Genomic DNA, 26,966 nt, shown 5'->3' on the forward strand with positions numbered 1-26,966 from the left:
GAAAGATGGCATAGACACGTTTGCTTTTAGTCATTATAAAATAGAAGAGAAATAGATGTAGTATGTATTTATAGTAATATGTGTAGCATGCATAATATGTATTTATAATAGTATATACAGTAAGTATTTATAGTATAATAGGTTTAGATGCAAACTTATTTATGATTAAGTTCAATTACGTGTAGTTTCAGATATAAGTTCTTTATGATTAAATGTCATAACTTTCTATGTATAGTTTAACATATATAGTTCAATAGGTAATTTGGTGAGGTATCCTTCGTCAAAATGTAGTAGTTTTTATATATAAATTCACTTAAAATAGAGGTGGTACAGGTTTGTCACCATACTTAGGAGAATTCTAGATACTAATAACGCGTATATTCATATAACCTTAAGCCATGACGAACTATCATCTCCATGCAAATAGTATGTTTCCTTATCTCCAAAATTGTAAAATATCAAATTACAATGCGTTTTCGTAAAACAGCCATTTTCTTTCTCACTTGAACTTCTATTTTAATAGAATACAAGGCTACAATTGACAATACCATCACACATAGATACTTATCCATCACCACAACATCACTTCTCATTCGCATCTCTCCAGATTATACAACATAACGTCGTCATGACGAGACTTAGTACAGTACTGGTAATAAATTAAACACACGTCTTTGAGCGTAAGTGTGAAGGATAGTTAATTCCTTGTGCATTGAAAGGAACGCTAGTAGTGCATAACTAGCTAAAAGAACCTCCGTAATACGCATATTGGTCTTAAATGCTCATAAAAGAGAGTAAAGTGCTTATTAAAAGAATAACCACGGGTGTACGTACATAATTCTGTACCCCCTCAAAGAAACTAAGTACTCAGCCATAGAGACTCATAAGCTTGGGATTGCCACCACCCATCAGGGATGCAGACTTACCACCTTTACCTCAGTTCTGTGAATCCCAACGGCCAATCAGAGTAATTTGCCTGTGTGTGTGTGTGCCCTTGCATCGGAATTGGTCATAAATAAATTTCGGATCGATATGCACTACAAAACGTATATTATTAATGCAACTGTATGCTTAAAATTGTGAGAATATGCTCTCCAATGTGCAGTACAGAGGTAAGTATTCACTAATGGTACAATCGAAAATAGGAGAGAGTTCAGGCTTGTAGCATTGCAGTACATAACAAATAAGAGAAGACTTTGGTTCGGTTCCGTGCACGAGCACAATGAAGGAGTAATTTAAAAACAAGAGAGGCAACTCACAAGGAGAAAATAAATAAAAGGACTTGTGAGCTTTCTACCGCTAGTATTAGTGTTAGACATAACACCAGAAATGAGATAAAGAAATAAGCAAATACTAAATAATATTTTGATACCAATGTAACTAAGAATTTAAAATAATCCTAAATTTTAAAAAACTCGAAAAAATAATTTTAAAAAGTCCGGAAGCAGCTATAAAGTAAACAGGTATAAGGATAAAGAGTGACTTGTAACTTATTCTATGTTATTACCACGCTATATCTCGTCCACAACTAATTTCTAGTTCGATGGAAAGATAACACACTGATGAACAATGTGCACGTTTACGAAAATTAGATTGTGAATCAGACAAAAAAAGGTCCAATAGTGTTTGTAAACTTGGAGTATGATGTTATATAGGATGACACATGTGGTGACAAGTTAGTAAATGATGGAAATTATCAAATGCCTTGACAGCTTACCACATAGCATTTCTCGACATTCAAAGGCACTTTGTCCAGTTGCAATGACAGGCAACCGCACATTATTTCTTCAATGTGTGGCAGGAATTGACACATACCAATACCTAAACCAGCTTCTATTTTCCACAATTTTCAACGGACATGGTTTGAGACAATTATCCCAAAGATGATGTTTGCGTGCTTGTGACACTATTATGGTGGGTAGACCATAACCCAACTAGGTAATGCAACATTGAAAGACGAAACAGAAGTTTCTTTTCTCAGTAATGAACTATCATAGGCAATGATTAAACAAAGCAAGGCGCAAGTAACAGATGATAGATGTAAAGTTGCAAGCTTGCTCATAGAATAATTTAGGAGATGTGGGTGAGCAGGTATTTACCTGGATTTGTTGTTTAATTTTACAATGTAAAGTACTTGTAAGTCATGCGTTTATAGCTTGATTGAGAAATTATTAATTTCGATTTCGTTGCAACTAATATCCGAAAAAATGAATTTCTTGCGTACCGTAAAGAAATGAAACAGTAACATAATCTGGAAAGCAAGGCAAATGACCACCGCTGTTCGGCCTTTACTACATACTTGGGCTATGAATCTTCCATGTTTCGAGATCGAGGCTTGGAGATGAATCAATCCTAAACACAGAGAAGCGGAAAACTATCTCTGAACACTAAAATATACAGTAGAATGATAAATATTCAATCATTCTATTCTAAATTGTATTGAACAAGTTTATTACACCTGCCAATGATAATGAGTTATAGTACAAGAAATTAGTTTTATGTATAAGAAATTGATGCAAATGACTTTACCTTTATTTATTGTGTGTAAAATAACGATTAGTCTTCAATCCATGTCCACATTTACTTAAAGTTTGAGTTTCAATAAGTCATTATACATGTTTCAGCATTTTTCAATTTTTGTATGTCACTTTAACACATGTTTATGCACAGAAAACGTTATTTCTCTCTGGCAAGTTGTTAGAGGGCAATCTTTGGATGGCGAAATATCACTTGCTGAGAAAACGGAAATTCTTACATCATTGTTTCTTGAAACTTTTGATTTACAATAAATCCCATATAAAATTTAAACTCTAATGTTTTTACGGGAATTAACTATACCTTGCGTATAAATGTTTTCCATCTGCTCTTAGAAGAGTTTGGTTGTTACCGGTTGACGTGTATCTAATACGGTTGAGAGTTTTAAGTCAAATACTTTCAATTGTGTCATTTACTGGTAACACTTAGGACTCTATAGCCAAACGCACTCCTCCCAAAAATTTAGACTTATAAGTAGTTCTAAAAAGCAGCATCCCTGAAACTTGGTAGAAGTATTTTGGCCCATGGGTATATATGCCAAAGCTCAAAACAGAGATAGAGTAGAGAGAGTAGAGATAAGAGTAGAGATAGAAATAGCTTCTCAAGACAACAGGGAGTACATTTTAGAATCTCGTTTGCTAGAATTTATCAGGAAAATGATGTGTTTATATCACAGTTTCGATGACGTTTAAGACTGATGTTCGTGTTCAGGGGGAAGGGAGTCGTGGTGGTGTGTAAAACTAATCGAAAACGGCCAATATTAGTGGAAAATTCTCAGGTTTTGGCTGGTGACAGTTCTGATGACGTGTAATCCCAAGCCTAGGCAAGCTGGTTCGGGAATTAATAAGGTAACGTTGAAGGGAATGCATTTCGTTATTTTACGTGGACTGGGTCGTTGCTCTTCCTTCTCTATCTCATTCATTTCTTTACTCTCAAAGTGGCCCGCGTAGCCTATCACTAAGAACCTCACCTTTAGTGCGAGCGGTCCCAAGTTTGATTAGAAGTGGGGACACTCGGTCGAAAAAATAGTAGGAATGGCGACAATTGATAACACTTTTGTATCCCTTTGTCTCTCACTCAGGCCACGATTTCTACACAGAGGAGTGTTTAGAGGTGCATAGGACCACCCCCTCTAAATTTTGAAAGGGGTATCATGGTACAACCACCAAAATTTCGGTAGGAGTACCTAGGACTATACCCATTAAGTTTTGGAAATGGACAAATTTAAAAGTTTAGTATAATAGTATAAGTCAAGGGTATTTACGTCTATAAGTTTTGGGGGTCCATCTCGTTTCCTTTCATGGATAAAAAAAATGAAAATGTTAATTTTGGAGCTTCTTCACCTTCTTTCATGAGGTTTTATTACCTTATATTGTTATCTGAGTGAGTATAGTGGTCCATTTCCTTTAATGGATGTAGTAACATTCATGCACCTCTCTTATATTTTGGTAGAGGTAACTTTAACACCCCTTAAATTTGTAAAAAAAGAAATAATTGTTGAATGCTCACTAGAACCGTAATATGTACTACTGTGAGCTTGGATGGTTCATCTCGTTCCCTTTCGTGGGTATAAAATTGTCAAAAGTTCAACATTGCGAGATTTTTTTTTACTAATTTTTTTCCGCTTTCATTACAATTTATCACGTTATATGGTTATAGAGATGAAAATAGGTGTCCATTTTCTTTTATTAGATATGAATGAATTAACGAATCTCTGTAAATTTTCAGGAAGAATACCTAAAACTCAGGGTTGTAGATGAGCGCGCTCGTTTTTCATGAGTTTTATTATGAGCTAACTCGTTTTGAAAATGTGAGCGTTGAGTTAACTCGAAATATAGGTGAGTTTGAGCGAAATCTACGCTCAATTCCGATTATTGTTATTTTCACAAAACATTGTAATCGGCCATATGTAAATTTATTCTTATCTGATCTCTGAGAAGAGACTTGATATTCTCATAGTGACATTAAACAAGTGACGCATGGTCAGGAAGAGTGGCGATAGAAAGAGCTTCTCAAAGCAACAGGGAGTACATTTTAGAATCTCGTTTGCTAAAATTTATCAATAAAATGATGTGTTTATATCACGTTTGTGCAAAAACAGGATAATTACGTGCGACCCAAAGAGAGAAGAAATATCTTGGCTTGTTTATAATAGAAACTTCACGTTTAAGGAAACGAAGAAAAATAGAAGCATTATTGCAAGCTGTAAACCTTGCGATGCGAAAATAATCTCCATGTCAAAGACTTCACCAATGAATATGTGTCGTCATATTGAGATTGGTTTTAAATAATCTTATATATAATTTTATTAACTTATTTCTGATCTGCTTTGTGGTATTTCTAATAATAACAATAAAGAGCCATTAAGTGTTCCAGTTTGCTGCTAGTTACCTGGAAATGATGGCAGATTCTTACAATGATTTTGAATACTATGGTATTGTGTTGTGTACAATTCATGTGTTGAAATTCTGAAGCGTATAATGCACACGTGGAAACTGAAGAAGCAGAAAAGTCAGGTTTGAATTTTGACTATGGGGTTGAAGAGCAAAAATATATTTTGGTAATGTTCTAGATCAAAAGCCCATGTATGAAATCATGAATTGTATAGTTTATTCATCAAGAAATTCACTCCAGTATCTTCTGAATTATTCTTTCAGGAAAAATTGAATTCCTAGGTGCAAACTCATTAGGGCTTAACTACTCTGGGTGTAAATATAGCATGCTAGCATGTACCGTAGAAACGACAGTACAAAAACACCAAGCAACCTGTGCTAGGTGACGACTAAAATGAAGAATTGTAACCTGGTAGGACTAGAACACAACTAGGAAATACGGTGGCTCAGTGGCAGATAGTTCAACTCTAGCGTGAAGGGTTCCTAGTTAGATCCCAAGCCATGTGAGTTAGTGGTGGACAACTTCTTGCCCGTAGGTTTATCTGGATTTTTGAATTTCGTCCCACAAACTCATTTCACTAATTGCTTTATAATCATCCGTCTTACCTAAGAGCTCAACGATGGGACGCTAAATTAAGAATTTCATATAGAATCTCATATAATGAAACATGCTCACTGAGATAGAATATATATGGAACACAAATTTACAACATAATTATGTAGATTAACTGTGGGTCCGAGTTGTAGGAAGTGACTTATTACGCGGGCACCCTCTAACGCTGTAATACCAACTTGTACATATACTCCGCCAAGCATCACGTTGGCCCCTAGCCTCGTTACACCCGGATTGACTAAATGTAAAATAAGCTACTAGTGATTTTTTGAGTTATTTCAAATTTGTATTTGGTTGCTTCCTTACATTTCTATCCAGTGGGAGCCTTGTCACTATTAAGGACAAAAGCTAGATAGATTACTTGGCGAAAAATTGGAAATTTTATGTATTGTTATTGGTGGTATTCTGGAACGCAATCTGTGCTTAATCAATGAATCATAAAATGTTAAAATTAAAAAGCTATATGAGGCTGTTCACATATTACGTAACGCTATTTTTGACCAATTTTTACCCCTTCCCTCCCATCGTCACACTTTGTAACACAAGGCGGAACCTCTCCTTCGTCTGTTATGTAACACCTTTTTATTATTGTGTTTTCACCAATTTTAATTATTTTGCGGGTTACTACAACAAAAAGTTATGTTTAATGGTAGAACATTTTATTTAAAAATGCTTGCATTCTAAACATATTTGTAATGATTTTCGCCCACAAATCAAAGTATTGGAAAATGGTAGTACCATAATAATATTTTAACCCCCTAAAGTTTTTAATTCTTCTATGTCCTCGCATTTTCTTTTGTAAAACTCTTCCCTGGCTTTGTCTGTTTCTCTTTTTAACCCCCTAAAGGGAGAGGAAGATGTGGAAACAGGTTGATACAGAAGAGGGCAGAAAGATGTACAGAAAGTTAAATAATGAATTACGAAGAGAAACAGACAAAGCCAGGAAAGAGTTTTACAAAAGAAAATGCGAGGACATAGAAGAATTAGAAAGAGTTGGGAAATATGAGGAAATGTACAAGGAGGTGGAATCTATGGAATTTCGGAGGAAACAAGGGAGTATCATGATGGCAGTAGAAAATAAGAATGGGAAGGTAGTCAGCGAGAGAAATGAGGTCATAGGAAGGTGGAAAGAATACGTTGAAGACTTATATGAGAGTAGGGATAGACCGGGTAGCCTAAATGTTGAAGTGGAAAATGAAGTAGGCGAGGATAAAGGATTTAGTATTCTTCGGGATGAGTTTGAAAAGGCTATATCCGAGATTAGGAATGGAAAGGCAACAGGAATAGATAACATACCAATTGAATTCATTAAAAATATAGGAGACAAGGGAAAGAAAGAATTGTGCCGACTATGCAATGAAATATATGAAACTGGAGAATGGCCAAGAGATTTTCTGAAAACGATCATGATACCGATGGCTAAGAAATCGAACCCAAAGAGATGTGAGGATTATAGAATTATTAGTCTCATATCTCATGCAGCTAAAATTCTGCTCCGAATACTGAACAGAAGGTTATATGGAAGAACAAATAAAGATGTTGAGGAAGAGCAGTTCGGGTTCAGAAGAGGCAAGGGCACAAGAGATGCTATTGGATTATTAAGGGTGATCGCTGAAAGATTTATTGAAAAAGGGAAAGAGGTGTATGTTGTATTTCTTGATCTAGAAAAGGCTTTTGACCGCGTGAATTGGGAATTGTTGTTGGGAGTTCTAACAAAGATAAGGTTGGAATGGAAAGATAGAAGACTAATAAGAAACTTATATATGAACCAACAAGTAAGTGTTAGGATAGGGGAAGAACTGACGGAAGAGAGTGCAATTGGAAGGGAAGTTTGACAAGGATGCTGCCTCTCGCCAACACTGTTTAATGTCTATCTAGAAGATATAGTGAAAAAGAGCCTACATGATGATGATAGCATTTCGGTAGGAGGTAGAATGATTAGATCCATAAGATTTGCAGACGATATGGCCCTTGTTGCAGAATCTGAAAAGAAAATCAATAAAATGTTAGAAAAAATGAGAAGGGGCTTTGAAGAATATGGGATGAAAATAAATGTTAGAAAGACAAAAGCCATGCTGATTGGAACAAAGGGGTCTGTGTCAAATACAAAAGTAGGAGGGAAGAAAATAGAACAAGTGAATAGTTTTCGATATCTGGGTAGTATTCTTAGTAATGACATGAAATGCGAACGTGAAATAAAAGCAAGGATAGGAATGGCGAAAGAAGCCTTTAAAAGAAAGAAAAGTCTGTTTTGTGGGACCTTGAACAAAGAGTTGAGAAAAAGACTCATAAAATGCTTCGTGTGGAGTGTTGTACTGTATGGGGCGGAAACGTGGACATTGCGTAAGGGTGACGAAAATCGACTGGAAGCCTTCGAAATGTGGGTGTGGAGAAGAATGGAAAGAGTTGGTTGGGTCGAGCGGAAAACGAATGAGAGAGTGTTAGAAATGGTGGGTGAGAAAAGAACACTTTTAGATATTATTAGGAAGAGGAAGAGAAACTGGTTGGGACATTGCCTAAAAAGAGATTGCATCATGAGGGACGTCCTAGAGGGTATGGTGGCGGGAAAGAGAGGGAGGGGGCGAAGGAGACTACAATTAATGGATGATATTAAAACAGAAAGATCATACGCGAAGACGAAAAGGTTAGCGGAGGACCGTGGAGCATGGAAGCTTCTCAGCTGCGGCAAGTGACCTGCCAATAAAGGCAGAAGACCTATGATGATGAAAGTTGTTTAATTAACCAGTCTTAATTCTTCGAAATTGCATACTGCCGTTTTCCCAAGAAGATCACACGCATCCTTTTAGGTCATTGATGATTGACAGGGAGAAAATACTGCCGAAAAATTCAGGTGGAGCAGGATCTAAATAACTGACATCGACCTCATTGTCCGGGACCCAGGATGCTTCGTGTATTTGAAGTTCGTAGGTGTTTAATATCTTATTTTGCTCCAAATCGTGGATCGTTCCGTCGCGGAAAATATTGCTTCGCGAGAAAGAGTTTCTTCTGTTTCACGTGCGAAACCTCTTACAACAATAAAGTGCGGTAAAGATTCAAATCTAAAGTTTTAAACAATAATCTCAGAACTAGCGATACGAGTGGAATGCTAGGGCATTTTCAAGCAGTGGTTATGATCACTAAAAACTAACTCCAGAAAAGCGTATGCTGTAAATGCAATGCTGCGATAGCCACAAAACAGAGTTTTAATGTATTGTAATACACGAAGTGTTCGTCACCAGTAATGCTGGTGTCTAGCATGTGTATTCGAATCCCTTCTGCATGATTCAATTTATATAGGCTATATGTTCGCCATTTCCCGAAACAATAAAAATATTACACTCAACATTCAGTTTCTTACAATATTACGTGAGTAAACCCGTACGAACATAGTCCAAAGTACTGCTTTGTAACTATGTCCTAATTTCTAGTGGGTGTGGCACATGTTTTCCAATACCAATAAAACAAATGAGTATGTGACATTCAAATATAATTACTATACAGTGTGTATATCCAAATTGGAAACGAAAAATGAAATTAAATAATTACAAGAAAATGATGTCTCATACAAAGATTAATATTTCGTATGAAATTCCTTCTTCTTTATTGTCATTTGTGGCATGCCGTGTACGAAAGTAGCACATTTTCCCTTCAGTTCAGCATCATTATGCCACAAATTGTTGACCTCCTCAATCAATTGATGTTTGGTTCTAATGTGCTTCTTCTTCAGCTTTTCCTTCCTGAAGCTTCAAAGATTTTCAATCGGGTTCATATCAGGAATATTGCTTGGCCACGGCAAATTTTGTTGTCCTCCAAGAATTTTGTCTCAGCTTTGGCTCGGTGGCACGGAAGTCCATCATGCATAAGAATGAAGTGTGCGTCATTAATCCAGATAGCAGTGTGGGGAAGCAGTTCTTTTTGAAGAATTTGTAGGTATTGGTCGTGCTTCATTGTTCCGTCCACTATGTACAGTCTCCCAGTCCCGAAAGACAGACATCAAACCCCAGACCATGACTAAAGTAGGATGCTTCACGGTTTGTTTGAGACATTCTAACTTGAATTCCTCCTCAGGTCAACGTCGCAAATATTGTGAACATTTATAAGACACGAAGACACATGATTCGTCACTGAAATATACTATTCTCCTATCCTCAGCAGTCAATGTTCTAGTCCTTGTGCCCATTCAAGGCGCTTCTTTGCCATAACTGGAGTAATTTTTGCTTTATTTCTTGGTCTGCGTTCTTTTATTCCCTCAGCACAAATAATTCTTCGAACACTTTTAGGCGAAATGTCTGCACTATATTCAGCCATTTTTATCCTTAAGTCTCTTGAAATTGTGTTTCTGTTTCTGAGAGTCAATCTTTTTAATTTTTTGATACTTCTTAGCGATGGCTTTGGTTTTCGCCCACAACTCTCAATCCTATTTTACTGGTACATTTGTTTCTTGCTCATTGTAACAGAGATTATTCTCATACATTTTTGCCTTACCCGAACTCTACTAGCAATTTGTCGTTTTGTATATCTTCCTTCCGCAAAAAATGTTTTGACAACTTCCGCTTTATGCGGAGAAAGATCTCTGGCTTTTCGCATTGTGCTGCGATTACAGGATTCACAGATTAAAATATAAATGCACGAAACACATCATGATCACTTTAAGCTGGCCCATTCGAACTGTTGAACACTGAATGACGTAACTACTTACCACTGCAATCACAACACGTCAGACTGTAAGTTGTTCATAGAAACCACAATAGATGTCTACAGCTGAAACAGCACTTTTAGAACCCCTCCCCCACTAATGCCATTTGCTGTTCAACGATGATATCACCACTTCAACTGTACAGTAAACAAAAAAGAAGAACCTATATTAGTGGTTTAACCACTAAATTACATGTTCCGGAACTCTTAAATTAGGACTGCAAGATCAACTTCGCATTTTTCGAGCGTGAGTCTAATTTGAACACGTCTGTATTTATTTATAAAAAAGAAAAGAATTAATTAAAATTATTTGTTTAAAAGATTGCATATACACCTGAGAATAAAAATAATTACAAAAAAAAGCATCCGTTAGGTGACAAGGACGTAAATCCACTTCTCCCCCTTGTCACAATTCGTAACGCAAGTCCGAACTACCTCCTCCTCTTTGCCCCGTTACGTAATATGTGGACGACCCCTATAAGATATATAGAGATGTATTGTGACGAAAAATCAATTCCGCAAAGTTCATGCTCATGAAGGTATACTTAATCACTTAAACAGCACCTCTCATTGCATACGGTAGTTCTCAACCAGTATGTCGCACAGTCAACGGAGTGTGTCGCAAATTTTAGAATTTAAAATCCATGAAGCATTTGAAAATTAGTTAAAATTAATTTTCAGACAGACTGTACTAGTTTACGCATCCAGTGGCAGACAATGCTCAATACTACATAGACTCACTACTTTATAGAAATTTATAGACTATAATTTATATTAATAATAAAAATCAACCAAGTATGTCATGAAGCCATGAATGTTCAGTGAGCTGTGCCATCTCTCAAAATGGTTGGAAACCACTGCATTAATTGATAAGGTTAAGTAACTCTCATTTAAAATAAAAGTTGCAGTACATATGCTACGAACTTCTTTTAACGCTCGGATATTGATGATGTATTAAAACATTTTTATTTAATTTATCTTAATGATAAAATAACGGAATTTCTATTGACAGTTGTGGCATTTTTAAAAATAAGATTGTACGATAAGGATTTTCATTATAACTTTGAAGAAGTTACAGTTCACATTTTCACTAACATCCGTAAGCGTCTCATAGTGATAATAATTAGCAAGAGGTAGAATTAATGACAATAAAACCTTTTCTAAAAAGTGTAAACAATGTTTTTTCTTTATTTCTTATGAAGAAGTTCTTAATGTTTTTTCGAGTTAATTTTCTAAGCGGGCGTAATAAGATCACTTAACAGAAAGAAATTATGTGAAAAACTATATAGAAATCATATTTTAAGAAATGAATTCAGATTGGTACGGATAATGAGGTTTTAAGATTTCCAGAAGAAAGAATTCTTTATGAAACTTTTCTGTATAGAAAATTAATATACGACACTACAAACGAATAAATAAAGAATTGGTGTTGTTCCAGAAAATTTGTTGAAAATTGTTAGAAAAATGTTTCTTTACTTCATATTATATTTTTTTCCTTTTTGACATTTTTCTTTGTAATGTTCTCTCCACTCCACCTGTATAACTGTGATAGGTTAGTTTAGTGATATTTTGAGATTAGTTTAATGTTAATAACAGAACTATTTAAAACACATAAAATGTATTACACTATACTCTTGCTAATCCAGCCCTCAGTAGTCCCGTCTCACTCTCTCCTCTGCTGCATGACGTCGCAACACTCTGTCAACGATTATACTTTTTTATACTGGAACTGCGGGTAAATACAGTGAATACTATTGTAACTTTCTTTTATTTTTGCTCGTAAAGCGGTTGCATGACAAAGCATCCGCTGTCAAGCATTTCATTGTGAAGGCATTTTTCATATTTTACACACAAAGTCTAAGTTTTTCTATATTTTCTATGATAATATATGTATTTTTAGATTTACTAAAGTATAGTTTTGTATCTATTAAACTAAATTTTAGACTTTGCTAACTATCTTGCTCCTCTTTGCAAGGAAAGGTCAGATTAGAGAATCTAACCTACACTGTTCTTTTGCAAGTTTATATACAATACAAACTTAAGTTGAACATTGTTCGTGATATTATGTCAATACCGAAATCATCAATTGTAACTTTAGTTGACTCTTCGTAGAGCGTGCAATATAACAAAATCTAGGAGTTAAATAAATACCGGGAAGAAGCCAAACGAAAAAATAATGTAGAAACAAACATTTCGCAAAGTAGACAATTAACATTGGAAAGTGTCTGCGAGAAAACTTTGAAAGTGAATAATAAGGTTGACAGGCCTGTTATGGACTGGATAATTAATTATTTTGAACCACCAAAGATATCATGTCACAATCGCAGATTAGACTGCTTGATAATGTGGTAGGAGATGGTACCACACGTTCTCTGTGAGGGATCTAGCAACACTCCTAGCCACGTACTGCCCACCACCTATAAAGTGCAGTACAAGCATGACTAGTCCTTCTTCTTCGTCTTGGTTACAAGTCCGGCAGGCAGCAGCGGAGGAGGCGTCCGATAGAAGATCCTGGTGACATGGAGTTTAGGAAGGATTTGCGTTCCCCGTGAATTCTAGTTTAAAATGTGTTATTGTAAAGAGGCTGTGCTGAACTTGTGTAAGAAGACATTATAATCGGCAAAGTGAAAGTGGACTAACAGCCCAGCAGACTTTCCCAAAGCTAAGTTGCTGACTATTACTTTTTTTCTTTTCTTTTCCTTCTACAGAATATATTTTTTTTTAAACTTTTGTAAATTACGGTGTATTATTCGTTTATCCTATTTTTAAGACAATACATATATGATTTACAATTTTGCTAACATCAAGAACGATTAAACTCTTCCCTGTCTCTTTACTTTCTTATTCGCCAGTTCTATGTACCTCTTGTTTCGCTTTGCTGGCCTCAGAAAGCTTCCTAACATACATGACTTCTCGAATTGCTACCCGTTGAGCATGATCGGAAATATTTTCCAAGAAACCACAGCTCGCATACACATCTTTGTTCCCATACTGTTTGGCAGGTAATACTAACTGCTTTCAATGACTCCAACAGGTCATGTTATGTCACTGTCTTGACGTACGGTACAGCATTCTTCCGTAATTTTTTATATAAACTTATGGACTGTGAGCTGTCTCTCCCTACTCCTTACTCGGTTGTTACATAAATTGTTGCACCAATGATTTATTTTTACTGAAAACCTCCTTGTTCTGCAATCACAGAAGAAAGACCTCGTCTAGCTCTTTACCGGTTGGTAACGTTCCCATAATAGCCGACACGTTCCCACGTTGAATGGCTATGTTAATGCGTTGAATCAAGAAAGATTTTGCTCGAGCATCTGTTGATTTAATTGATAGACGGTGGCCGATTTCATTTATAAATTTGAGACCGCCTTCTTCCCAAGAATCGCTAGACTCAATTGCTATTGCAACAAAGCGATAGTAATCGAGTAGATTACAATATTTATTCCTTTTTTCTTTTGCTCTTTGAGCAGCTAAGAGTCCATAAGTTTTATTGGATAAGACATCAAAATTAGAATTCTTCTTTTCTCAATTATCAAAACTTTCTGCACATTCCGCTAATTATTTACTACGAGCTTCACTCTCACTTCCAAGATTACTGTATTTCCTCCGTTGCTCCCCTTCTTGGCAGGATGATAAATTACTTGACGAATTCGACCACACTCTTAGAACAGGACTGCAATCCACTCTAAACTGTTCATTGAAAGACAGTTCATGGTTACAAGCTTCCTTACCAGTTGAGAATGGAGGCCTTGGGATTCATCGAGCCATGGATATCGCCATACCTTCTTTCCTCGCATCATTCTATGGCTCACGAGAACTAATTGCATTCCTTCTTTAACAGGAGGTTGACTTGGACTCGATTCGAGATGTACAAGAATGCATCGATAAATGGACTAGTCTGGTTGGAATGGATCCCCCACCTAACGACAAAAGAAATGTTCAGTCTGTTTGGGATAAACCTATAGTCAAGCTTCGTTTATCGTCACTCCTATCATCAACTAATAACCCAGATGACAAAGCCAGGCTGTTAGCTGTCTCCTCCTCCAAAAACGGAGCATAGCTTCAAGCCCTACCTTCTCACACACTCGGCCTACATCTTTCTAATGAGAGCTTTCGTATTGCTACAGCTCTGAGCTTAGGTGCTAATATTTGTTAGCCTCACTTTTGTCCTGCTTGCAACGCATATGTTGATAATAAAGGATTACATGGTCTCTCATGTAAAAAAAAAAAGCGGTGGAAGACAATCTCGACATCATATTGTAAATGACATTATTTGTAGAGGCCTCGTTTCAGCGGGAGTTCCTTCAATAAAAGAACCAAATGGTTGTTGCCGCTCTGATGGTAAAAGGCCTGATGGCATGATCTTGGTACCGTGGAAAAATGGAAAAGCACTAGAACTATTTCACATATTCCGATACGTTTGCTCCTTCCAACTTACCCCATTCTTCAATTCAGGCAGGTCTCATCGCCGCACACAGAGAATCAGACAAAAGACTAATATACTCAAACATATTGGACAAATATTGGTTTGAAACAGTAGCAATAGAAACCAGTGAGTCTTGGGGTCACGAATGATCTAATTTCATTAATGAAGTTGGTCATCGAATAGCAATCAAAACTGGTGACCCCCGAGCTACTGCATTCCTTTTCCAACGTATCAGCATCGCCATCCAGCGCGGGAATGTGTCATCGATCTTAGGCACATTACATCTTGGTAAAGAACTGGACGAGATTTGTCTTCTATTACACACAATAAGACGGAAGTAGATACATCCTAGAGAACTGACAACCACTTTGACTAAGTTCATGAAGAATGTTTTGAATCCAGTTTGGATAAATATAAATTCTTGGAACTCATGGCTAATACCGGTAAATTTGGGAGTGGTAGCAACATTAACTAAAGATTTTACTTTGTTGCTCAAAATCGTTAAAGACCCAAAAGATATTGTTATCAAGCTATCCGATGTATTTCCAGAAAAATAATAAAATAATAGAAATGTAAGCAAAAAACAAAATTATGCCTGGTTTTATGCATCCTAGTAATCGTGCTTTTGAGGGACTTTTGTCGTAGCAGAACGCGATTGCGAAAGAAAATTGCCATTTGCCAGTAAAGGACCTCGAGCAAAGAACTGAAAAGTAGAGTAAACTCTTTAATTTATTGGTTTAAAGCTAATGTCTAGATTATCTGCCAAATATAAATTAGTGTCTGTAACCAAGATTTCGTACGTAAATATAGAAACAAACAGGAAAACTCTTGTATTGCGTTTGGAAGACCCACGTCATGGCTATAAAAAAAACCAAAGACCTAAAGCAGTATATAAACCTACAGGAATCTCCGTGGTTAGGTGGATAGAGTGCCGGACTAGAAGTTCTACTATTTTGACACCATATCGAATCCCATCTTATCCCATTATTTTTTACTCATCCCTCCTCCGTTCTTGCACAGCAGACCAATTTCGATTAACTGCGGGTTTGAGTGACTCAGGAACAGAAAAAACGTACGTAACATGCAGCCTTTTCAATCTTATCACCAAACATGACATACACAGAATGAAGTAGAAAAGTTTGCTGTTATGGAAAAAGGAAAAGCCGATGTCAAATTATTGTTATTTTGGTGTTCTGCCTTTTAGTGTATTGAAAGTTCTTTGGTTTGGTAAGAGTCACACTCACAAGTACAAGAAATGAGATCATACTCAGAAATCCGTGTAAGGAATAAAGAGCGCTTTCTTCGAACACATATAAGTTATACAGATCTTGGCGCGTGGAACATGAATACTGCCAAAGGATAGTATGTGTATGAACGATAATCATAACATTCGTCTAACATATATAGTAGCGTGAGCAACTGATATTAAAAGGATACAACAAACTGTTGTAAGCTATTTTTTTTCTAGCATGACAACATATGTAAAACAAATAGTTGCTCATGTCGTAAGTACGAACTAAAATGCGTTGTGGCCTGTGGTCATTGTAACATTGAAAGATGCCCGAATGCTGAATCTCCACAAGTTGAAGAAAATGAGGACTCAATTGAACTTTGGCAGAAATTTGTCTTCATTTTGCTTTTGGTGTTACTTTTTATATGAAACTATCAGAATTTTCTTTTTCTTAACCGATGTTTTCTTCTTCAGAATTCATAGATTAATTTTAAATTTAAAAAAGAAAGAAAAGAACATAAACAATAAGTGTGAACGATTGATCAACGGACATGTGTTTGTTGTACAACATCGTTTACTATGAGCAAATTGTCAGTGACAATTAATACACAAATAGGATTACTGATTTGCAAATCAAAAGTTTTCTACAGTCTATTTCTTCAATAAAAAGAAATTTATAACCAGCAAGAATTCCGTTATCCTTGAAGTTTGGCAAATTTTGGATATTTTGTTGTTGATAGTGAGTAGTTCAAATTTAGCTGTTAAAAGATTCTGTACCATTTTATCGGGTAGAGATGAAGAGTTTCTGTAGATATTTCCGTTAATTAGATTTCCATTAAACCTTTTGACACAAAGGCACAACAAAAGGTATATTTCCTTAAAACAGCTGCCATATTAAAAGATTCTGCAGAATAATGCTGATTTTAACGCACATCTGAAACATTGTATATTAGGGTGGAGCGTTTTGCACTTTTGTTTGAAATTCGATGACGGCTAGGGCGGGAAAGGTGCCATTAGTGACACCGACCTTACTGATTTTTAAAATTTTTTTTAGACAACCCCTTTTAGACAACACGCACAACACAAATGACAGAAAACCTACTTGTGGTCGTTTTTAGAGTTATCTGATGGCTATAACACAATTATTTTATTAAAAGGAACTTGTAGCAATGTCAGTAAATAATTTTATAATCTTTATGAGTCAAAGTATAGCCATATTACCTCAGTTGTTGGAATTAATGTCCAGATTTTGTTTGGAATGCAACGTTAACAATGATTATAGGCATAGCCCTGATATAACACGATTTTCTTTGTTCAACTCTCGTTTATTTTGATCTGTACGAAAAATAACCCAGAACTCATCACGGGGATGTGGTTGGACATCGAGTTCCGCCCACGCACCCACCCAGTAGGTATACGTAGACATTTGACTTTAGGTCACTGGTCTCGAAGCGGGGCATTGTTGTTCTAGACGTCAGTTTGGCTCTAACGTAGATGTCTTGCGTTCTGGCCGCACCTTTTCGACACTGGCTCGGACGCCAGGTTCAGTGTGCATTCCACAACTTGAGTATGGCAAGGGAATGTTGTTAGAGTAGCTGAAGTTCGGATGTTTTCTTCAAGCTGCTGATCCGTTATTTTTCGTGTGATTGGCGGCTGTGTTAGACATTTAGGCCAATTAATCATGTCGTAGTAATTTTCAGCTGTAAAGTTTAATTTCGGAACAATGAAGTCACGTGGGCGGCTTGGTCTTGGAGTCTTCTGGCTGCTGCACTTTTTATAATTCTCAAGTTTAACGTTCGAATATGCGGATTTTAATCTCCTGTCATCGCTATCCGCAGGTTTTCATGATGAGCGTAGTATCCGTTTGTTTGTAGAACAGAACGAACTATGTGTTGTAGATTTTCTGGCAGAAAACGTGATAGCTTAAGTATGCTAAACAGATGCATGGCGCCCATTTCGCGTGAAGGATTTCGCCGTATTGAAAACCAGATGGGCTACTTTGCCAGTACTTTAACAATGTACTGGCAAAGTAGACACAAACTTGAATTAGGTTTATGAGTACTGAAATAATGGCGAATCATCCAACAGGCCAATGTAAGCCATCATGAATGTGATAATGGTCCTGGTTTTCTGTTTGCTAGATCGGTAGTACACATTCCTGTAGCAACAGCCTTACAAATTTCAAAGAGATAATTCTGGTTGCTGCTTAAACCACCTAGTTTTTCCATTTCAGACATCCATTCAACGGGAATGGGTGTAAAGGAGATCAGTGAACGTTCACAATCCTTTAATTTTTTTAACCGATGGGGCCGAAAAAAGCGTTGTGTCCGGTCGTCCCACCATCCAATTCGGTAACCAGGTGTCGAAATGGCAACTCGTTGGTAAAAAGAAGGCAAATGAGATGCTGCAGTTCCTTTCCTAGGGATCTTTGTATCTGTCTTATCACGCCGTTATATCATCCTGTGTTCGTGGCTTCACAATCGCTGCCGACTGTCTCAAAACTTGACACGTCGTACTGGTTCTTCTTTAAAAGCTAATATCTACTAAGATACTTGTAATCGCCTGGCCTAGGTGAGCCTTTTCTTTCTGGATCTTCTCACCCAGTTTATCTTTTCCCCTTCATACCTTATATCTGTCAACAACAAGATTTTTGTCCTATCGCGTTATAAGTCTCGTGTCCTGAAGTACGACAGCTGTCTGAAGCTCCAGTTTTAAACGTTGCCTCCGCTGTATTTTGAAGACAGATGCGCTTTAGGCTATGTTTCCTTCTTGGCCGCGCCTCGAAGTCAGATCCCGACGTGCTTCCCGATTCAACAGCTTCGCTGGATTCCCCTGACGACGCCAGTATCTTTGACCTGCGCCTATGCCTAATTCCACTAGTTGATGGACTTGCTTTAACACTTTCAGCGTCTTTCGTGGTTGTCTGCCCCTTAAATCTGCTCACTTTACGGGAAAACATCTTTGACAGAGATTTGCTTGTTCGGACGTCAATGTTACCAATGCTCACCTTCCGTGATGTTCTCTGGTCCAAAAGAAACTTGAATTCTTGTTTCGGAATCTTGCATGTCCTCTCACAGTTGCAATCTTCGGCGGTTTTACATTTGCAAAACGCAATATCAAAAAGAGACCTTTCAGCGTGTACAACAAAACCTGCACGAAGTTGCATCTTGTCCTTGTCGACTGAAATGTTTTTCCTTGGTGCGACACTTATTATAAAATGTTTTCAGCATCTCAAAAACTCTCTTTTCTGAAACCACACGAATGCTTGCTTTACGCCAAATACGTACAACTCTTTGTCCAACTAGTTTACAAATGTCAGTCACTGGTAATTTAGTTACACTTCCGTCACCACTTAAACCACTTCGAAACCCTTGATAATGTCGCATAACGTCAGCGTACGTGGGTAACTGCACTTCACTCATTTCACTTGGAGTGCCAAATAAGCCTCGTTTCACACTTTTCCGCGTTGGTCTGCTATGAGGCTTTTTCTTCATCTTGCTTTCCATTGCTTCCGAATTTGGAAACCAAAGTATACAAAATGTCTCTGAATCGTATCGCACTAAGAAGACTGTAACTTTAGGTACAATGCACGAACTCTCTGTCTTAATAGAAACAGTAGCGAACTAAAACCGTTAAAGCTTACGCTGCAATAAACTGGCCTGTTGGATTGGTTGGCCGAAGTACGCAATATTTATACTACAGCCGAAATTCGAGCGAGAATATTCTAGAAACGTCGGCGTAGGTTCTGGAGCCAACGAGGCGAGCGGGTGCTGTGCGAATCTTCTGGACGGAGCCGGACGTTGCGACGACGCTCGAAGAGCGTGGCCAAAGTAAGCAACCACGAAGTTGTGTAGGCTGCCGCTAGATGGTATTTGCTGTCGGCTTACATAACAAGCGAAGAGTTGCCAAAAACAAATCGTGTTATATCAAGAGCTATGCCTATAATCATCGTTAACGTGGCATTCCAAACAAAATCTGGACATTAATTCCAACAACTGAGCTAATATGGCTGTACTTTGACTCATAAACATTTTAAAATTATTTACTGACATTGTTACAAGTTTCTTTTAATAAAATAATTGTATTATAGCCATCAGGTAACTCTAGAAACGACCACAAGTAGCCTTTCTGTCATTGGTGTTGTGCGTGTTGCCTAACCAAACACTTAAAAACTTTAAGTCCGCTGGGGCAGGGTAAGGGGTTGTCCAAAAAATTTTAAATATCAGTAAGATCGGTGTCACTAATGGCACCTTTCTCTCACTTGCCGTCATCGAATTTCCAACAAAATTGAAAAACGCTCCACCCTATTGTATATACCCATTTTTATTCTAAGTACTTAATAATTTTGGAATAGGTTAATAATATCGAAAATTACAATTTTTTGAAAAGTTGCAACTTCCTTCAATTTGAAATTTATCATATGATCTTGCTGGTTAACAAACATATGTACTAAGGGGGTAACGAACAGAAAAATACATAAAATTTTAACTAAATTTCTGATATGAGCGTTTCTGCAGTAAGTAGCGTTGTAAAGAAGTGTTCCTTATATAAAGCGCACTTAGAAAATTTGATTATTTATTTCTAGACGTCATATTAAAAAATGGCGGCAATGCATGCATGGGATTTTTCACAAAAACTTTTCTTATGTATTCTCTAAGAAACTAATCGAAAATGTAACTTTTCTACTTAACCGTGGAGATTTTATGCATTTTTCAATGTAGCGAGGCGAAATTGACGTACGTCCATTTTGATGACGTCATATCATGATACTCCCAAAGGGGATTTAGGTGGAGTTTGGTGACGTTGAAGTACTAACGTAAACCTTTCAAACAAGGCATAAACGGATTCTGTACCACTTTTTCCGGGCTCACCCTTTTATCTATGTAGTACAATCGAGCGAAGTAGCTCAAGTGGTAAAGCGTTGGCTTCGCATTCGGGAGGTCACAGGTTCAATTCCCATTGCCGACCATCCTGACTGGGGTATTCCAGGGTTTTCCTCAGTCCTACCAAGCAAATTGCAGGATGGTATCTACTAATCAGGCACTGGCCAGTACTTTCTCAAATCCTTTTCATTGTTATTGTTGTTGTTTGATATCCAGTATAAAATGGCCTCTGAGCTGTATCTGGTAATTGTAAAATAAATAAATAAATAAATAAATAAATAAATAAAAACATGCAGATGATTACACACACCAGCGCAGCAGCAGCCCTCTTTAAATTTGTACGATCTTCTGGACGTGAGACAAACTAGTACTTAATTAAATTAGAGTTAGTAATGGCGAACAATTTATTTTGAAATTACAGTCCAGTGTATTATGCTACTTACTGATTCCATGATATTCTTTCGATAAACTTTAAAGCATCAATTTGCAAGCCTATTCTCCCACAGAGACTCCTGAATCAACTACTGCATTACCCAATTAGTAATTATATTTAAACTCACACTAGTAAAAACGGGTAACTTACAGAAATCAGAACTTTGGCAGCACGCCTTGAAAAATGTAGTGTTTCTTCATTCCAACGAATTTCTATTATGGTCCTGGAAAACAAAATTAAAAATTAAGCTCAAATATACACTAGTCTAAATATCGCAATTATTCAATAGAACCATTCTAAATATTCAACCAAACAACTAACAAGTAAGTTCAAAATTAAATAACGGAAACCAGCGCAGCGAATTTATACCGTTCGACTCGATTGGCATTTGTGTATCTCTGTGTCTGTCTTTTTATCTATCCGTTCCAGTTTAATTCTTGTTAAAGTTACCCGCATTTATACACTTTGCTATGTATGCTCCTCTTTCGTGCCGGAGGGGGCGCGGTGGCTCACTAGTAGAGCGTTCACCTCCGGTGCTCGGAGTCCCAGCTAGCGCTGTGTGGACTTTGTAGTGGACAAACACCTTGCTCGTAAGTTTCCTCGGGGTTCCCCCGGAGCTCCTTCGTGGCTAAGCGGTTCACGTACGCGCCTTTGGCGTGGGAGGGCTGGGTTGGATTCCCGGCGGAAGCTCATGTATTTCGGATTCCACGTTAATCAGTAGGTCCACGTCTAATATAGAATTGCTGCTGAACGGGACGTTAAACTCAAAGGCAACTCGGGGTTCTCCCGTTTCCTCCCACTTTCTTCATTCCACCATTTCACTTATCTCTCATTATCATCGTCTCGTTTAGCCTAACTGGCATAACCATGGGACGTAAACGTTAAAGATTTTATTTCATTTTTATTTCGTGCCGGAGGAAACATACTTCTTTATGATTTCAATGTATAAACAATAAGGAGTTTAAAAAGTCAAAGAGACTAATGTTGGAAGCTTGAACATAAACAAAGTAATTTTACAAAACAAACTATGCAGAAATTACTATATTTTGACAAAACATAGTGTATAGTTTCTTTAAAAAATTCCAATGGTCCCATAATTTAGGGTTAAAATCTTGGAAGACGAAAGTAAGAATATACCAATACTTTTGGATTTAAAAAAAATGTATTCCACCACAACATTGATGCAATGTGGCATACATTTTATGATTATGTCCACTCACTGGAATTAAAATCAATAGAGAACGACACTGTGGATTATCTATTCCCTCTGACTTTTATGCTCTACAATTTCGTTCCTAGGTGGCGCGGTGTCTCAGTGGTAGGGCATTCACCTCCGGTGCTTGGGATCCCTGGTTCGATCCCAGATTGCGCCGTGTGGGCTTTGTGGTGGACAAACACCATGCTCGTGGGTTTCCTCGGTGTTCTCCCGTTTCTTCCCACTTTCTTCATTTAACCATTTCATTCATTTCTCATAATCACTGTCTCCTTTAGCCTAACCGGCATAACTGTGGGACGTAAAACTCAAAGATTTCATTTTATATTTAATATCGTTCATAAATATTTCATCTCGATATAATATGTCGTATATGTTCTTTGAGACTTTTGTAGCTGAAGTCGATCAAGTTTTAGGAATTACTTCCCTTCTAGAATTCAATATATATATATATATATATATATATATATATATATATATATATATATATATATATATATATATATATATATATATACACAAACATATATATATATATATTCCTCGATAAGTATCGTTTTTAAAGAAATTAGGAAAACTTTTTCCATTCTAGCGTAAAATGACAGACATTTTTACGATGATTCCCAATCGCCTCCACTGATGGGGTTTGAAAAGGGTAAATAATGAGGCAGTGAACCTTTCTCCTTTGGACTTCAAAACTTAAAAAAAAAAAGGTGCAAGTGAATTTTATAAATATACTCAAATTTTTATTTTTTTTATTTTTAAGTACGAAAGACTTCGTATTTTGATATTAAAGTCCCGTATAGATTGAGGTTGAAATAAATGAATCAGAAGGAATCGCAAATTATTCTTCATGCTACTTATTTAAAACTACTGCTCGATTTTTAATGCACAATAGTATTAATTTTAAATACGAGGATCATTCAATAAGTAAAGAGACAAAGTCTATATTTTTAACACTAATCATTTTTTTTTTTTTGTTTCAGGGGTGTTAGCTGGCAACCTTAGGATATGCTCTGATCTGCTGTTTCGTAATTTTATGTCAACATAACTTCAAAAATATCAATTCATCATGGCAAGTCCTCTAGAAGATTGCACCTTAGAAGAACAGCGCTCAGTCATTAGGTTTTTAGTTGCAGCAGGTGTAAAACCAAGTGAAATTTTTTCTCGAATGTTGAGACAGTACGGTAACAGTTGTATGAACCGTGCGAATGTGTACAAGTGGGTGATCGGTTTAAAAGTGGCCGAACAAGTGTAGGTGATGAACCCCGATGTGGACGTCCAGTGGAAGTTTCTGGTTCTTCGTTGGAATTGAGGATTGACGGACTTATTCGTGATAACAGAAGAATTACTGTTGAAATGATAGCTGAGGAAGTTCAAGTAAGTGTTGGAACTGTTCGCAATGTCATTAGGAACATTTTAAAGTACAGAAAAACGTGTGCCAGATGGGTTCCCAGACAGCTTACTGACGCTCATAAAGAATCAAGGCTTTCCATTTGTAAAGCCTTAACGCAACGAAGTTTGATTGAAGGAGACGCTTTTTTTTTTTTGAAAGAATAGTGACTTGCGACGAGGCCTGGATCCATCACTACGACCCTGAGACCAAAAGGCAGAGTATGGAGTGGAAACACACTAGCTCTCCAGTTCGCAAAAATTTCAAGGTTCAACCTTCCGCTGGTAAAGTACTGCTGACCATCTTTTGGGACTCACAGGGTCCAATCTATTGCGATTTCCTTGAAGATCAGCGAACTATCAATAGCCTATACTATTCTGAGGTGCTAGAACACAAAGTTAAACCAGCTATCAGGAGCAAACGCCGTGGACTCTTGTCAAAAGGAGTTATTCTTCAGCACGATAACGCCCGCCCTCGTACAGCCCAGCTGACCCGAGATAAGCTTCAAGAATTGGGTTGGGAGGTCTTACCTCCTCCTGCCTACAGCCCAGACCTCACCCCGTCTGATTTTTACCTGTTTGGACCACTCAAAGACGCCCTACGTGGAAAAAGATTTGCTAACAATGAGGAAGTTAAGGCAGCGGTGCAAAGGTGGCTTCCGGGTAAATCGAAAGATTTCTTCGCCAAGGGAATTAGGAAGCTGCAAGAAAGATGGGACAAATGCATAACTGTAAAGGGTGATTATATAGAAAAATAACCTTAGTTTTGAAAGATTGAAATAAATCTTTATTGAGCTATAGCAATTTGTCTCTTTACTTATTGAATGCTCCTCCTAACTAACACCTAATTACGTTTTTTCTTTATAATTGACACTACCACTCCGTTTACATAAGAGCAAAATACTTTTTTTATTCAATTAAATATTACTCAAAGAGAAGCCGTGTTTTTTTATTCCTTTAAGTATGTGATACGCGTGTTAATATTAAAGCATGTTAAAGAACTGTAGAAGTATATATATTATCTCCCTCTATGTTGACTCTGGAATTATTACTTAATAGTTAATATTTCTACAGTATATACTTCTTTAATAAATTTAAAATAATGTGTAACAGTTTCCATAACTAACGTTATCGTCCTCAGACATTAATTAGCATATTTCACTGAAAACAAATGTGAACAATAAAGCCAAGCTTTTGTACATCTATCACTCTGTGTCAAGTTCTATTTGTCACTCTGAAACGATGTCAAGTTCTATTGAAATTCAGAACTTGAAATATGAAATTTGCAACTTTAGGAACAATTTGCCAGCAGTATCTTCTCGAGGGGATACCATACACTAGAACTTGAAACTAAACTCGAACGAAACAATTTTTCGATTTTGAAATTTCCATAGAACTTAAGACTGTTTCAAAATGTATACACAGAAGCTTACAATTCTGTCAAAGATAATATAAAGACATGTTTGAACTTCGATTAACTTCAAATTAACCCCCACCAACCCAAACCCCTTACCAAATTATCGTATCATACGTGCTTAAAATGTAATATTTTTTTTTATTTTTTGGTGGGGGTTGTCCAAATAATTTGAAATTTTCACAGATTATAGATACTATGTAGTTGTAAATGTCAACATTTTTTGAAAACTCGATGCGTACTTTCTTGTTTTATCAGCGTGTTGAAAATTAAAAAAAACGTAAAAGATTTGAAAAAAAAACACCGTGAAAGGGACCGTTGCTATTTTTTTCAAAATGTTGTAATACCCATTGGTACAATATATATTTTTTCAGGGTGTGAAAGTGATGATAACATTGTCAAAAAAGTAAAACTGAGAAAATGTGTTTCTTTACAGCTTTTTGACCATTTTGGGATCCTCAAGTTCAAAATTTCGAACATTTTTTCCCAGAGTTCATGATTTTCCATTCTCTTTCGTTTCCAAGTATTTAAAACAGGCTTTAAATTTGAGAACATTTCAACGAAGACAGCGAAGAAGATGAAATGAATTATCACAAATTATACGTTGTTTGGTTATTGATTTGTTCTCATTACATTGGTCGGCAAAATGAAACTTTTTTCGCTCCCACGAACGAAAATAGGTTATTCCTATAGGTTTCGAGCTCCTGAGTTCGAATCCATAACCCGTTTTTCTCCAAGACGTACCAGTTTTCAGGGAGGAAGAGGGTGTTTCAATATCCGCCCAAAGATGCTCTTCTCCACCCATAATAATTTGCACGTTATAATTGAAATATCAATATAAATTATGCAGATAAAATTGCATAAAAAGTTAAACACTTACGTGTCAGTTGGTTTTCCTACTCCTCTCGTAATTACTACAGAGTGTCTCGCGTGTCACAATCCAACAGAAGTCTGCCAACATATTCACACTCCATTTACCACTGCAGCGCCTCTCCATGGTAGCTATTTGCTGGTGAAACCTTTCCCCATGTTCGTCAGAGACCTCTCCCAAGCTGTACATTTCAGGGAAGAAGTCCAGGTGGCAATGCAGGAAGTGTAACTTTAGGGACATATTACATCCCATGTTCCGAAATGAAGTAATTAACCTGCTCACAATGTCTTTGTAATCAGGTGACTTATGATTCCCGAGAAAGTTACTGCATACTTCTCGAAAGGCCTCCCAAGCCTCAGTTTCCACTTCATTAAGCTTAGAAGAAAACGTAGTATCCTTAAAAACGTCTCTGATTTGAGGTCCCGTAAACACACCTTCTTTCACCTTGGCCTCGCTGATTCTTCGGAATAGTTTTCTGAGATGATTAAATGCTTCACCATCCCGGTTTAGGGCCTTGACGAAGACCTTCATGAGCCCTAATTTGATATGAAGGGGTGGTAAGTATATTTTTTCTTGATCTACAAGACGTTCATTAGCCACGTTCATCTCCCCTGGGACCAGTTGCTTCCTTGGCGGCCATTTTGTGATGGTGTACTGATCTTTGGTTCGACTATCGCAATGACACAAGAAGCGGCAGTGCCTTGTGTAACCTCCTTGTAAACCGGTGAGGATGGCAAAACCTTAAGGTCAGTGCACACAGACCACTGGAACTGCTCGTACTTTATTTTCTGCAATAGGCTTCGCATGTTCTCGTATGTTTCTTTCATATGTACAGCATGAGCAATAGGAATGGCTGGCTTTTCA

The 26,966-nt window shown here is 37.0% G+C and overlaps 1 protein-coding gene across 1 annotated transcript in view; it reads right to left on the reverse strand.

Moving 5' to 3' along the window:
* The window catches only part of LOC145670275 (protein O-mannosyl-transferase TMTC1-like), a 2,166,608-nt gene that overhangs the window by 1,296,853 nt on the left and 842,789 nt on the right, over window positions 1-26,966 (reverse strand). The window contains exon 5 of the mRNA XM_081738705.1: window positions 21,363-21,435. Coding sequence (XP_081594831.1) covers window positions 21,363-21,435 — 73 coding nt within the window. The remainder of the gene's footprint in view (window positions 1-21,362; window positions 21,436-26,966) is intronic.

Source organism: Thermobia domestica, chromosome 14, assembly GCF_964235325.1.
Source record: "Thermobia domestica chromosome 14, izTheDome1.hap1.1, whole genome shotgun sequence".
NCBI classification, from domain to species: domain Eukaryota; kingdom Metazoa; phylum Arthropoda; class Insecta; order Zygentoma; family Lepismatidae; genus Thermobia; species Thermobia domestica.